This window comes from Rousettus aegyptiacus, unplaced genomic scaffold (assembly GCF_014176215.1).
Source record: "Rousettus aegyptiacus isolate mRouAeg1 unplaced genomic scaffold, mRouAeg1.p scaffold_m13_p_9, whole genome shotgun sequence".
Taxonomy (NCBI): Eukaryota; Metazoa; Chordata; class Mammalia; order Chiroptera; family Pteropodidae; genus Rousettus; species Rousettus aegyptiacus.
The window spans coordinates 6,752,766-6,766,004 of record NW_023416312.1 but is presented as its reverse complement, the minus strand read 5'-3'; the positions used below and the strand labels follow the sequence as shown (position 1 = coordinate 6,766,004).

The window sequence follows — 13,239 nt, the reverse complement described above, 5'->3', positions numbered from 1 at the left end:
GAAATCCTACTAACTGAAATGCGTAAATCAATTGAAGATACAGTCTAACATGGGGATTATAACAGCGTGAGAAATGGGCATCTGGGAGTTAATAACACACAACTTAAACAGTAGCATTTAGAATCACCAAGGCTCAGTACATTTCAGCCCTGAAGCAGAGATGAGGTAATCCCGACTCTACGTTCACCTGTCACCAGCCTTGTGTTCTGGACACTTACAGGGTATTTATTTGTTTTTAGGAGAGGAGGCTTCTGAAAGTTTGATGAACCTCAGCCCTTTTGATATGAAGAATCTCCTGCATCATATTCTTAGTGGAAAAGAGTTTGGCGTTGAAAGAAGTGGTAAGTACATGCTCATTTTATGTCGACGGGGAGGGGACCACAGAGGGCCTGACTGACATGTCCAGTAACACCGGGAACTGCCTCATTTATGTACAGATCGACATCACTAATTGCAATTTGGGACATAAAATGTATGAGGGTAAGGTTTCTACTTTACCAAGATGGACAGGGTCTAGGTGCAAGGTTCCGACTTGTCAGGTTGTGTGACCCCTCATAGGCTTGCCGGGAGAGCTGTGGCCCGACATGGGCATGGCGTGCCCCCCACTGCGCAGTGGCCCACTGCCTTCCTCCATATGCCAGGTCCAGGTCCCATCACTCGTGCACCATTGTTGGGAGGGGTGAGATAACTAGGGGGGTGTCAGGATGAAGGGGCTCTTTTCTGATCACCCGAGTGTCCCACCTTTGGTTTGGACAGAGGCGTCCTAAGACCAGACCCAGGCCTTCTTCATGGGACCAAGAGTAGAGCCCTCTGCAACCTCACAACACTGAGGTTGCAAACTGAATGACTGCGCTTGGTCCCCATCTGGCCCGCTCAGTTCATATCTATGCCGGGACCCTGTTTGCAGTGCTAGGAAGGATAATCGCTCGAGTCCTAGTGGAATTCTGTTCTCAATAGCTCCCTAATTATAATTGAAGCAATTATCATTTCTCCTCATAATAAAGCAAAATGATTTACAAATACATTTGTGTATTTATTTCACGAAGCCAAAGAAACGCAGTGTGGGATGTCATTCTTTTTATTTAATAAGAAGGACACAGGGTACTTCGTATTTTTCCCCAGAGTGTGTGCCAGTTGGCTAACAAAGACAGCATCATGCAGTCAGGTGTGTCGGGTGGCTTTCCTCCCTTCCTGAAGCAGGAGTGCTCAAGATCTTTTTCCAAAAGTAATTTTCGGCTCTTTCAAATGCACAGTCCTTGAAATGTAAATATACAAGATAAATATTTCTTGCTCATCAAAATAATATACGTGCTTTGACACAGATAATGGCTAAAAATCTGTTGTTAGATATAAAGCTATAGATGCTTATAAAACTAGGAACACAGTAATGTCACTTGAAAGCCATAAATATGTCTAATTGCAAGCAATGGAAGAAGTCCTGTCTTTTGACAGGTAACATCATTTGTTAATCGTCCTTTGTAATTGTCCAATTTTTATAAGCTAGGAAACTCAAGTAGTCTTAGAATTTTGATGAGATGTCTTAGATAAATATTACCAGCTCGCTCCTACCCCATACAGGCCCCACTGCAGAGTACCAGACCACTTTGGCTTCTGTCTTCCATTTTCCTGGTGTCCTCCCTACCCCCCTGGCTAATCATTGTGCTTCCTTTGTGGGTTCCTCCCTCTCTGCTGTCCTTTAAATGTTAGTGTCCCCTGGTTCCTTATTTGTCTCTACTCCCCTAGGCAGTGTGCTCCACTCCCATGGCTTCAGCGGTGCGTTGAGTAGGAGGGCAGAGGGTGCAGGGGGTGCTGCCTAAGGAAGTGACCTTTGCGCTGGGCCTGCAGAAGGGAAGGTTGTATGGGGCAGTGGGGAGCAGGTGGGATGGGAGGGAGCAGCATGTGCAAATGCCTAGCATTATGTGGCTGACCTGGAGTAGAGAGCTAAGAGGAACAGGTGGGGCTCAGTTCCGCAGAGCTTTCTGTGCCTCTGGGAAGATTGATGGGGCCTTATCCTGAGGACAAAGCTAGGCTGGAAAGGATTCTAAGTGGGCAATGACATGATCACACTTGCCTTTTAGAATGTTCACTGTGGATAACTGGTTAGTAGGGGGAAGGGCCGCTGACAGGTAGGAGTCCCGAGGCTGCTGCAGCAGGTAAGAAGTGAGGTGATGGAGGCCTCCTTGCCCTTTCTGTGATGGCAGCAGGGCACTGACCCTCAGGCAGCCATGTCCTCTCCACCTCCAGCCCTTGGTCAGCTTGTTCTCCCAGGACTTCCCTCTCCAGCCCCAAGGCCCCTTAGTTAGCCAGTCTGTTTTCTATAAGGAAGATGTCCTGGACGTGGTTCCATAGTGTTGCAGTTAGCACGTCTGCTTTACACGCAGAAAGTCCTGGGTTCACGGCCCAGTGGAGCTATGGTCTGTGGTCTATGACGATGCCACCCTGAACAAGCCCAATGTCTGATCTCAGAAGCTAAGCAGGACTGGGTCTGGTTAGTACTTGGATGGGAGACCACCTAGGAATACCAGGAGCTGTAGGTATAAATAATAATAAATAACAAATTTTTTTTAAAAAAAGGAAAATGTCCTTATAGAGACATAAAAATTTACTTGAAGAAAACATCCAGCTTAGGAAAGGGTTTTATGGCCACTCAGTGTTTCCTGCATGCTGTTTAAGCAATGTTCACTTTCATCTGTTCACTCAAACGTGTACTGAACCCAGACTGTGCAGCGTGGACAGTTCCCAGTGCTGAACATCACTGGCTGGGCAGATGAGGCCTCCTCTGAAGGAGTTTACACTCGAGCCGGGGAGAGAAACATGGAGAAAAATAAGCACATCGCACGTATTCCTTGCTCAAAGCTGATGCTGTATAGTTTCTAAGAACTACGTGTGTTTCCCCTCCAGTGCGGCCTATCCATTCCTCTACATCCAGCCCTGCCATCTCCATTCATGAGGTGGGACATACTGGAGTCACCAAAACGGAGAGGAGTGGCATTAACAGGCTGAGAAGTGAGATGAAACAGGTAAGACGAGCTCTCAGCGATGGCAGCAGCAGTGCAGGGAGAGAAGTGGTTTTTTTTTACCTGGGCTCACCTGGGAAAGTGATAGAATCCCAGAGCACGCAGCGCGTAGCACACTCTTTGTGGAGGATGTGAGACCCCATTTGTCCTGGAATCTGAACATACCCTGTATCCAGTAGAGTTGTACAAACAAGTAACTGAATCACCTCTCCATCATATGTACCCTCCGATCACATAGCCAGAGGAATCCAGATGTAGAATGGAATGGTCCTGATACCTGTATTTTCCACCAGCCACAGGTGTCTCTTGTCTTTGTTTACTTTTATTTAATTTACATAAATCCCTTCTGAACTGACCCCACAAGACTGCAAGTCAGCAGCTTTTCAGTCCTAATGTGTTGGTAATGTACTAGGACTTGACCATGATGTCCAGTAGAAAAGAGAATTTCCTTCTGACCATGACCTGCAGTGGGAAAAGGCACTTGGATTTTCTTCTCCATTGCAAAGGATGGCCCGCTAGATAGAGTTTGTGAGGCAGTAATGGCTCACACCCTGCATTTGGACCAGTGCTTCCCTGCGTTGTCCAGAGGGTGAGGACAGAAGTAGCAGGACAGGCACCCTTCATTTGAAACTGGTTTGTGTTTATTTCCTGATGTATTTTTACTTTCAGATGACTAGGCGATTTAGTACTGAAGAACAGGTGAAATGTCTTTGTCTTGTTTTGTCCTTTATTGTGTGCTTCATATTCTTTCTTCATTAAATGTGGAAAGCAAGGCTGTGAATACGAACTCTGAATGTGTGGAGAACTGTCTTGCCCACCAAACAGTCTTGGGTGGAGGTGACCCCGCAGCTGTGGCAGGCAGTCCCGGGGACAGGCAGAGTGCTGGGCTCAAAAGCAGGAGAAATGGCCTTGCCCCGTTCTTTTAAGCAAAATCCATTTATCAGACTTGGGTTTTGCAGGATACTTTGTGAAAGAGATGGTCTCAGGCTGTGCCTTGGCAGGAATTTCTGTTCAAAAAAAAGGGACATAAATAGGGAAAAGTAAAATGTGGTCATTGATTGTATTGGTAGAAAGAATACTGCTCTTTCTGTTCCCAGATTGCCTGGGGGTGGGGTATTTAACCCTGGAAGGAAAAAAAAAAGTAAGAATACCATTCTTTCATATCACCCTTGTGCCATGCTTCCTCTTCCTTTCCTGCAGAAAATTAGAGTCCCGTTCCTAACGATTTCGTGTCTCCATGACGAGGGAGCATAGAGGAATTGTATAATGACACGCAGGCTCTCTGTGTTGTCCCAGGATCAAACACACGTGCTGTCTCGTTTGAATTTATGTTCTTTCCAAGTAAAGAACAGACTTTCCAAATATGTTCCTTTGCCAGCCACTCGGTGGCACCATCCCTCTGGTTACCCGCGTCCCCATGGTGGCTGCCCGTAGGGGGAATATGGGTGGCTCCTTCCACCTCCATTTAATGTTGTTGTTCCTGCGTATTATGGGAACAAAATGAACACCTTTCTTCTTTGACGGGTTTAGATTCAGTTAGTCGGTACAAGTTTTATATTTGGCCACTTCGATCAAGGAAATACGTTTTCTCTGTCCAAAATTTAATAGATGCCATGGCATTTTAAATTTCTATTCACTTTTGCAAGCACACCGTGTGCGGGCTCACGTGTGTGTGCTCAGGCACTATTCCCATGCAAGTCACGGGTACATTCTAGATTTTTAGATGAAGAAATACTTATTTGGCCTGATCTGATTAGCTCATTTAACAAACGTGTACTAAATGCCAGTAAGTACTAGATGCTAAACGCTGCTTATGGATATTTTGTTGCTCTCTGTAGATTTTCACAAGTCTTAACATAAAAGATTAGCATTTCATGGCTATGACTTTGGAAAATAAATTGGGTCCTAACTTGATGGAGCAGCATCACATATGACTAGAACATGGCACCATTTCCTACCAAGAGAAAGGGCATTTCCCAAGTTCGCTGCCCTGCCGGTCTCAGGGGCTGTTTGCCTGGTTGGCGAGTGAGAACTCTCCGCCCGCGTCCTCTGCACTGTCTTTCCGCGGCTGCTTCCCGTGTTGTTCTGTATTCCTCCTCTCTGCTTATGTCCTTTGGTGTCACTGTACATGACTGAATGGACTCTCTTTGTCTCGTAGCTCTTTTCTGTGAGCCAGGCCGTGTCCAGCAGTGCACATTCCTCCAAGTCTCTGGTAAACCGTCGTCCTCGCCGCCGCCTCCTTGTTTGTGATTCCCCAATCTTCTTGTTGCCCTTCGGGTGCTCCCACCTCGTCCTTAGCTCCCGAAAACTTGAACAGATTTAAGTGTTTCCATTTGACTGTCAGTATGAGGAGAGTCTAGAAAGAAAGCCAAGAACTTCTTGAACTGAGCTCTGTTTGTCCAGGAGCTTCTGAAACCTTTGAGGCACCGGTTCTGTGCCTTTCTATTGAGCCAGGGTGGCAATTAATTAACACCATTTGCTCACAATGCCCCTGCTTGCCGTGAGGCCTCACAGACCACATGGAGGACTAGGAAGTGTTCGAACTGCAGAGGCAAGCCTGAATCTTCCTCCCGAAATGAGGAGAAAACCAGCTGAGTCATTGATGAGTGCAGCTGTAATTACTTTTATTTGTGTCTAATTGTTGCTGTATTTAAATGGCAGTAATGAGCCCAATGGAATAACCCAGACTAACAGTCTTTTCAAAATAAGATCTGATGAAGTTAAAATGAGTCCATGGAGAACTCTCCTGCCTCCTGCCCTGCTAGCATGCTTACCATTTGGATTTCATTCTCAAACCTTTAAATTTGATGTTACACATTGAGAAATGAAAGTGCCAAATAGCCCAAAACAAAGATAATGTGTAATGATGAAAGTTATTCCTTTCCGACCTGGCAACCATGGGCTTAGAATCCATCCACCGGAAGAAGGCAAGCCTGGAGCTTCGGCCTGTCAGCTGCTGTGGGGCGGGAGGCCACATTCAGGCCTGGTCCCCAAGCCCCCACTGGGAGCCTCTCAGAGGTGCCTCAGGAGAGGAGGTGGGCAGGAGATGATGCCTTTTCACCTTTTCTTCAGCAAAGCACGTGTTCCTGGCTCAGAGGAAGCCATTACCCCAAATTAGGATAAAGCCCTGTGCTGAGAACAGGCAGAGTAGAGAGCAGATCGGAAAGGATAGATGAATGTACCATGCTCTCTGAGGTCCCCATTACTAAATGTAGATCCCCAGCCTTTTTGTTTTTGGCTCTGCACCCTCCCCCACCCGCCCCACCCCAACCCCGTGTTATGTGTTATGTTCTCTGTGGCACCTGCACTATGGGGAGGTGACCATCACTTCTCTGTGGCACTGCAGAAATGGGCACTTCAGCATTTGTCTCCCTGGGCCACGGCGCCTCTGGGGGACTCCCCTGCTGTGAGGGCCCTCCGGCATCGATGCCAGAAGGCCTTCGCAGTGACAGCTGGCACTTTCCCCCAGCACTTACCGCCAGCCAGACATGGTCTGGGGGGTTTCTATGTCTTCATTCAGCGAGTGCTCCGAGGCAGCTCCCTGAAGCGGGTTCTACTGTGTCCCCAACGTGCAGATGAGGCCGAGGCCTGGAGCTACTGTCAGGGTCAGGGACTGCCGCAGCTAGTGTTGAGCTGAGATTCGCAGCTGACCGCGGGACCTGCACCCTTACCCGTTTGGCCTCCTGCTCAGGTCAGGATCCCTCCTGCTGCGCTACCTCATGGGGCTGGGAAGAGTGCACGAAACAAGCTTAGTAACCAGGCCAGTGCGGCAGAGAGTTAATCCAGCTTCGAGAAATAGCCAAGGTCTAATCAAAGAACCGTCTTCCTCTCTGGGCAAGTAGTGATCTGGTGTTTTGACTAGTTCGCTGAGCTGTCGCTGAGCTGTCCTTCGTGATGGCCAGCACGCCCCCGTGGCACTAGCTATGAGCTTCTGAAGGCCAAGCGCTGTCTGTCTTGCAGAGGTCCAGCACCCCATCCTCGCCCACTGGCACATCGTCGTCAGACTCAGGTGGTCATCACATTGGCTGGGGGGAGCGGCAGGGCCAGTGGCTGCGCAGGAGAAGGCTGGACGGGGCCATCAACAGGGTACCCGTGGGCTTCTACCAGAAGGTGTGGAAGATCCTTCAGAAGGTGAGCTTGGCCACTGTGTTGCATTCTGCATTCCCTGGGGCTGGGCAACATATGCTCCCAGGGAAATGGACCAACCCCACTTACTCCCTTTGTGAGGCAGGGCGCATGTGGCTGTAGAGCAAGCCAACACGCAGTCCCCAGCCCTTGGTAGCTCATAGGCTAGAGCAGGGTTTCTCTACCTTGGCATCACTGACGTATAGGGCTATGAAATTCTTTGTCGTGGGGACTGTCCTCTGCATTGTAAGATGTTAAGCAACATGCCTGGCTTCACCCACTAGATGCCAGTAGCACCCCCTCCCCCAGTTCTGACAGCCAAAAATGTCTCCAAACATTGCCAACTTTTCCTTGGGCTGCAAATCACCCCTTGTTGAAAACCAGTGGCTAGAACCACAGCAAGTAAGATAAGGTGGCAAGCCAGGCCGTGCTAGGCCATGTTTGACATTTTAGTAACTTAGAAAAGTCAGAAGATTGACAAGAACCAGAGAAGGCAGGGAAGGCTTTGGATGACAGCAGCACGACATAGACAACTCAGAATAGCATGTCCCCACGGCCCTTAGGCTCCTGTACATTCAGGCAGGCTGGTATCCCCAAGTTGAGGGACACGATCAAGTGCCTCCATCTGTCAGGTCCCGAGGGCAAACAGAAATGGAGAGCTTCCAGTCTGATTCCAGGTCCTTCATGCCCTGAAGGCACAAGCCCCACTCACCCTAGGCCGCCCCTTTTTCCCCACCTGGAGGACAGACATTGGACCAGTTCCCCTTAGCCAGCCGCCCACTACGCCTGTGTCCACCAGAGAGGGCCACATTCCCCGGCTGCCCGGGGCTGTGAAACTCTCAGCAGAGGTCATCAGAAACAGATGTGAGGTGACAGCCACAGACTGTGCTGTATGCACCGAAGTGCAGGAGAGCCCAGCCTGAACGCCTGTTGCCAAGGTGGGGCATGTGGGCGAGTCATGCCCCTTCGCTCTCACACACGAGTTCTGTCTCTCCTACATCAGCCCAGAGCATCCGTGACTCCCTGAGTCCCGCTAGAGCTTGTCTTTTCTCTTGCCTGGAGGGACAGTCTGCCTCAGTTAAAAGCTTCTATGCAAACCAAGAACCATTGTCAGGACCGATTTTTTTTCCTTAGCTATTTTTGTTAGCTCATTTCACAGGAGAGGAGAGAAAAGTCAGCCTGAAGTAGCAGATACGACAGGTCCCTTCCCAAAGCCACAGCACCACTATGCTGCAGTATTTTTGTGGTAGGGCTCTGGGCTCATTAGGGGGCCATTGGCCTCTCTGCCATGTGGGAACCAGGGTCCTCCTGACTGAGCTGGGCATGGTGGGGCCACAGCGGTCCCTCTCCCCATGCAGCTGGGTTCCTGGTCCCCATGCGAGAGCAGAGCCCACAAAGGCCTGTAGTTCTCAATTCTCCACCTCTTGTCAGGAGGCAGGAGCGTTCGCTGCCACTCTGTCCTCAGCCCCCCAGGGATGGGGTGGGCAGCTGCTGCCAGCCAGGGCACTAGGATTTAGAAGGCAGCCAATTAGACTAGAACAAACTGTTCCTAGAAAATCTCCCCACTCTTGCCGGGGCATCACACGCTTCCATCCGGACTCCCACTGGCTCAACACCAAGACACTTTTATTATGAAAAAGCAACACTTTGTATTGAGTCGGCGCTTGATATTTATATACATGGGTGTGCATGTGCGTGTCTGTGCATGTGCTCAAGTTTTTTGTGATTGGTGCTTATTATAGAAATCTCAAAAATAGACGCCTGCAAAGGCACAGAAGTATCACTTTGCCAGCAGGAGCCATGAAAATCTCCCTTTATATGGCCTCAAAGGGGGCCTCTCAGCCAAGTGAAATGTGGAGCTTCCACAGAGGAGGACCCAGCAGCTCCCTGGGGCATTGTTCATGTGAGATCTGAAACATGCCTGCTGGTTCCCTAGAATTGTTCCATGGAAAACACAGCCTGTGGGCAGTGAGAACAGCTCTCTAAAAATAAATGACAGTCTGGCATGTTCCAGCCCTCGTGCAGGTTTCCAGGGCAGAGCGACTTGAGCGTGTGCACGTGTATGCACCCTTGTCAATCACGTTCTGGAATCTGACTAAAATGTGATGTGTGTCTTCCGCCTCCAGTGCCATGGTCTTTCCATCGATGGTTACGTGCTCCCGTCCTCAACAACACAAGAGGTACGATGGGGAAAACGCAAACCCCGGCCCGCCACCGTTCCCACCGAGCGCTGCGTTTCATGGACTCTAATCACTTGTGTTCCTTTCAAGTTTCTTACATACGCACAGGCCATTTGTAGCATAGGTCTGATATTTTGGGCCACTCAACCCTCAAATTTTGTGAAGTTTCTTTCCTACGTTTATTAACATCACCTTTTCTCCTTTCCTTCAGGAGAAAGGAACGCGTTTTTGACCGTCAGGGTCTTTAGATTGAAAAGAGCAAAGCTGTACGCCACACTCATTAGACCCTCATGCAGCGCCCTCTGGCCGCTCTTTCCGCTGACAGCAGTCTCCTCCCTGTTTTTTTTTCCCCCTTTTCATTCGTTCAAAAATCGATTTTTTAGTTTTTACCCTGCTCAAGGCACTATGCCACATGCCACAGAAATGATGAAGAAGAAAGGAAAATAAGAAGTGGTCCCTGCCCCCTGGAGGTCACAGTCTAGCGGGGTAGGTAAATAGAGCTAGGACAAGGCCGACTCCTCCCAGAGCACAGTCCTCGGCCTCCTCCAGAGGATTCCTGATGGCAGAATCAGGACAGTGGCCAGAAAGGAGGCAGCATTTAATTTGAACCCCGAACACAGTGGGTGCTGTGGTCAGTGTCAGTGACAGGGTTGTGTCTGTCCTGGCTCACTCCTGACTCTACGGGTCCCTTTGGCAGATGACTCCACAGGAGATCAAGTTTGCTGTCCATGTGGAGTCGGTGCTCAACCGAGTGCCCCAGCCCGAGTACCGGCAGCTGCTGGTGGAGGCCATCATGGTGCTGACGCTGCTCTCGAGCACGGAGATGAACAGCATCGGCGGCATCATTCACGTGGACCAGATTGTGCAGACGGCCAACCAGCTGTTCCTGCAGGACCAGGTAGGTGTGCCCAGGCCTGGCCAGTCACTGCACAGCTGAGGTGGGGACAGAGACAAAGTAGCCAGGTTGGCTGGCATTTATCTCTATCAAGGCTGGGGATTCTATTTCCAATGGGAAGGAGTGTTCTCGAACAAAGAAAATGTCATCACAGATGGTGAAAAATGTCAACCATTTGGTTAGAAAATGGTACATTGGGCACTTGGGACATCTAAAGACCTTTGGAGAGGGACAGGCCCGTTTCAGCAGGGGTTTTACTGTAAATACCACCCTTGCTCATATACGGCCCCGGGTAAACAAAACTACTTTTTCTGCACCTATAGTCGCGTTAGAAAAAGCCATCCTCTCGTTAAAGTCAGTGATGCCCTGCAGACCAGGACACGTGGGAACCGAATGCAGTGCCCGGAGCAGAGGCCAGTGTCCTCCCCAGGCGCCGTCTGCTCTCCTGCCCCAGGCCCTGAGCTCTTCTCTGGGGCCCTGGGCCTCCAGCCCACAGGGTCATCACAGGGCTACATGAGCAAACTCCACTCATCCTTTGCCTCTGCCTTTTCCCGCTGCAGATGTCAATTGGAGCCATGGACACCCTGGAGAAAGACCAAGCCACGGGCATTTGCCACTTCTTTTACGACAGCGCTCCAAGTGGGGCTTATGGGACAATGACTTACCTAACAAAGGCAGTGGCTTCTCATTTGCAGGAATTGCTGCCCAGTTCTGGCTGCCAGATGCAATAGTGCCTCAGTGCTCTGAGTCTGTCACTTGCCCCCTAGCCTCATTGGAAATTTCCTTCTGTTCCCCCAAATCCCCTATGCTGTCACAAAAGCATGTCCCATCAGAAACATTGGCAAGGAGGAAGTGGCAGTGACTGACCTGAAACCAGTACGTATCCAAGCCACAGAAAGAGCCAAGGAATCCTGTGCTCCCCCACGGAGTGGCAAGGGATCATTGCCTGGGTTCATTTTGCTAAGGACATTTGTCACAGCATCTGGTCTCCTGGAGCCTGAGGAGGAAGGAATTGGAAACTGGTCTCTTTTGAGTGCAGAGTGAACTGAGAAGCCAGCTTAAATTGGCTCTCACATAGAGGTACCAAAATAGGTTCGATGAGCCAGTGCACATCTTAACGATCCTCCAGCAGCAGTAGTTAGATGAGCGGCCCTTCACAAGGGGAGCATCCTAATAGGATGCGGTCTGTGGACCTGTTTACCAAATAGAACAACTCTGTCTTTCCGCGGAAGTTTGGTTTTCTTGTTCCATGCTTGCGTTCTTGGCCTCTTGTTGTTAATATATTGGCATAGCTACTTTCGTGTGACATAATTCTCTCTCACCAAGACGTAGAAAATTGAGTTAACTTTGGCTCATGGTCTTCAAGGATTTTACCTCAGCCACCCATGAATTAAGGTTTCTTCCTGCCTTCTGAAAAATCCCACATCTTCCAGAATCTAGCAAAATAAAAAACGATGGTGGGGAGAATTGAAATCTTCTTATAGCTGAGCCAATTGTTGTTTTGGGGCTGGGGCAGGCAGGGAGGCCCTCTGGAAGGTCTGTGCCACCCCCACCCCATCCCAGCCCCTGCTTGGGGTAACTGTCCTAGCAGGCAAGAGACTAGTACCTCCCTTGAGCTCCAGGGAAACCACGTGATGAGCATGCAGTGCACAAACAGTGCTCTGTTATGTTAGAGCCAGGCTGGGGACGGGAGCCCTTCTCCTGATGCACTGCCATCTTGATGCTCTCAAGTAGGTGTGGTTGGAGGCCTTGAATGTAGAGGAGCGAGGACAAATCCTGACAAAGCAGGGCCTCGCCAGTCTCTTGCCGGTATCTTGGTGGGTGGAGTTTCTCTCCAGGCGTTGTCTTCCCTGGGGCGGTGCGGGTCGGGGCTGTGGGAAAAACAACAACAGGGGAATCGTTTGTTGTATGTGAGGGGAAACTGTGGCCGCATGGTGAGCTCTGGCTGGTTAAGAGTAATGGGTTATATTTGTGACAACTCTGCCTCTGAAATGGGAACATGGCCACTGGATCTTTGCTCGAAAGTTTATATGAAGGTGGAGAAAACCCAATGCTCTAGCTGCTTCGAGGGGACATCACAGTGCCCAGCGCCCCTCAAAGTCAAGATGCAGTACTGGCGGTTATTCTGGAAGCAGAGGGAAGGCAATGTGGCCTCACGTTCCTGATGCTTCCTGCTAAAGAGCCTCTCTTCAATCCAAGCCAAACACTTTGCTATTGGCCCTGCAGGAGACAGTCTGGAACGCGAGGCTCGGTGTGCTTCCCGGGGCTCCGTGGTACATGCAGGCGCCGTTCACCTGGGACGTCAATGCCTTTGTTTTCTACTTCTTTGAAACCACGGTATTCTCCTTGCTGAGGGACAGAGTAGTTACGTGACAGAAAAGGCCCTGGAATCTCTCAGCTTCTGGTCCAGGGGACATCTGCATTCCCCCTCTTTTCCTTCCCTTCCCTTCTCTCCCCACCCCATTAATATTGGCATATAAAATCTTTCTTTTCAGATTACTAGATCCTTCCTTTATTTGTCAGTACATGTTGAGAAAGTGTTCTCTGTGCCAGGTGTGGAAATACAAAGATAAATGAGACATGACTCGGCGCTCAAGGACCTCACCCCAACGAGGAAGGCCGATGTGAAAAGATGACCATGCTTTAGTGTGGCGGGGGAGGGGGTGATGGCAAGTAAAGAGCCGGATGAAGTGCAGGACCAGGGAGGTGGGGCCTGCCCAGAGCACAGGCAGTGATGGGGCACATCCCAGCGACAGCATGGGTGCCATGCCCCTGAGCTGCAGTTCCCCAGAGCCTTCCGGTGTGTGCCCCATCTCCCCTGGGAAGTCTGCTCCCACTTGCCTCTGAGGATCCAGGGGGGTCTTAGACACCCAGATTTCACAGTAGCATTTTCATAGCCTTTATTTTTGGTGTCCTTTAGACATGCTTGTCATAAATAAGATTCATGTAATTTACCTGGTAGACTCCCTGGTGGATCATTTCAAACATCGGTAACACAGGAAAGGTACGAGCTGTGGAAGTT

General features: G+C 49.8%; 1 protein-coding gene across 10 annotated transcripts in view; it reads left to right on the top strand.

The window, feature by feature from the left end:
* PHKA2 (phosphorylase kinase regulatory subunit alpha 2) overlaps positions 1-12,716 on the top strand; it is a 73,221-nt gene extending 60,505 nt beyond the window's left edge. Inside the window, exons 27-34 of one of the 10 annotated variants that reach the window (XM_016146902.2) lie at positions 240-341; positions 2,902-3,020; positions 3,687-3,716; positions 5,176-5,229; positions 6,978-7,148; positions 9,269-9,322; positions 10,020-10,220; positions 10,778-12,716. In XM_016146902.2, coding sequence (XP_016002388.1) covers positions 240-341; positions 2,902-3,020; positions 3,687-3,716; positions 5,176-5,229; positions 6,978-7,148; positions 9,269-9,322; positions 10,020-10,220; positions 10,778-10,948 — 902 coding nt within the window. In that variant the 3' untranslated portion in view covers positions 10,949-12,716. Of the gene's footprint in view, positions 1-239; positions 342-2,901; positions 3,021-3,686; positions 3,717-5,175; positions 5,230-6,537; positions 6,852-6,977; positions 7,149-9,268; positions 9,323-10,019; positions 10,221-10,777 lie in introns of those variants that run through there. The other 9 variants (XM_036226431.1, XM_016146922.2, XR_004952767.1 and 6 more) reach the window with 9 other exon arrangements.
* Positions 12,717-13,239: the final 523 nt, after the last annotated feature.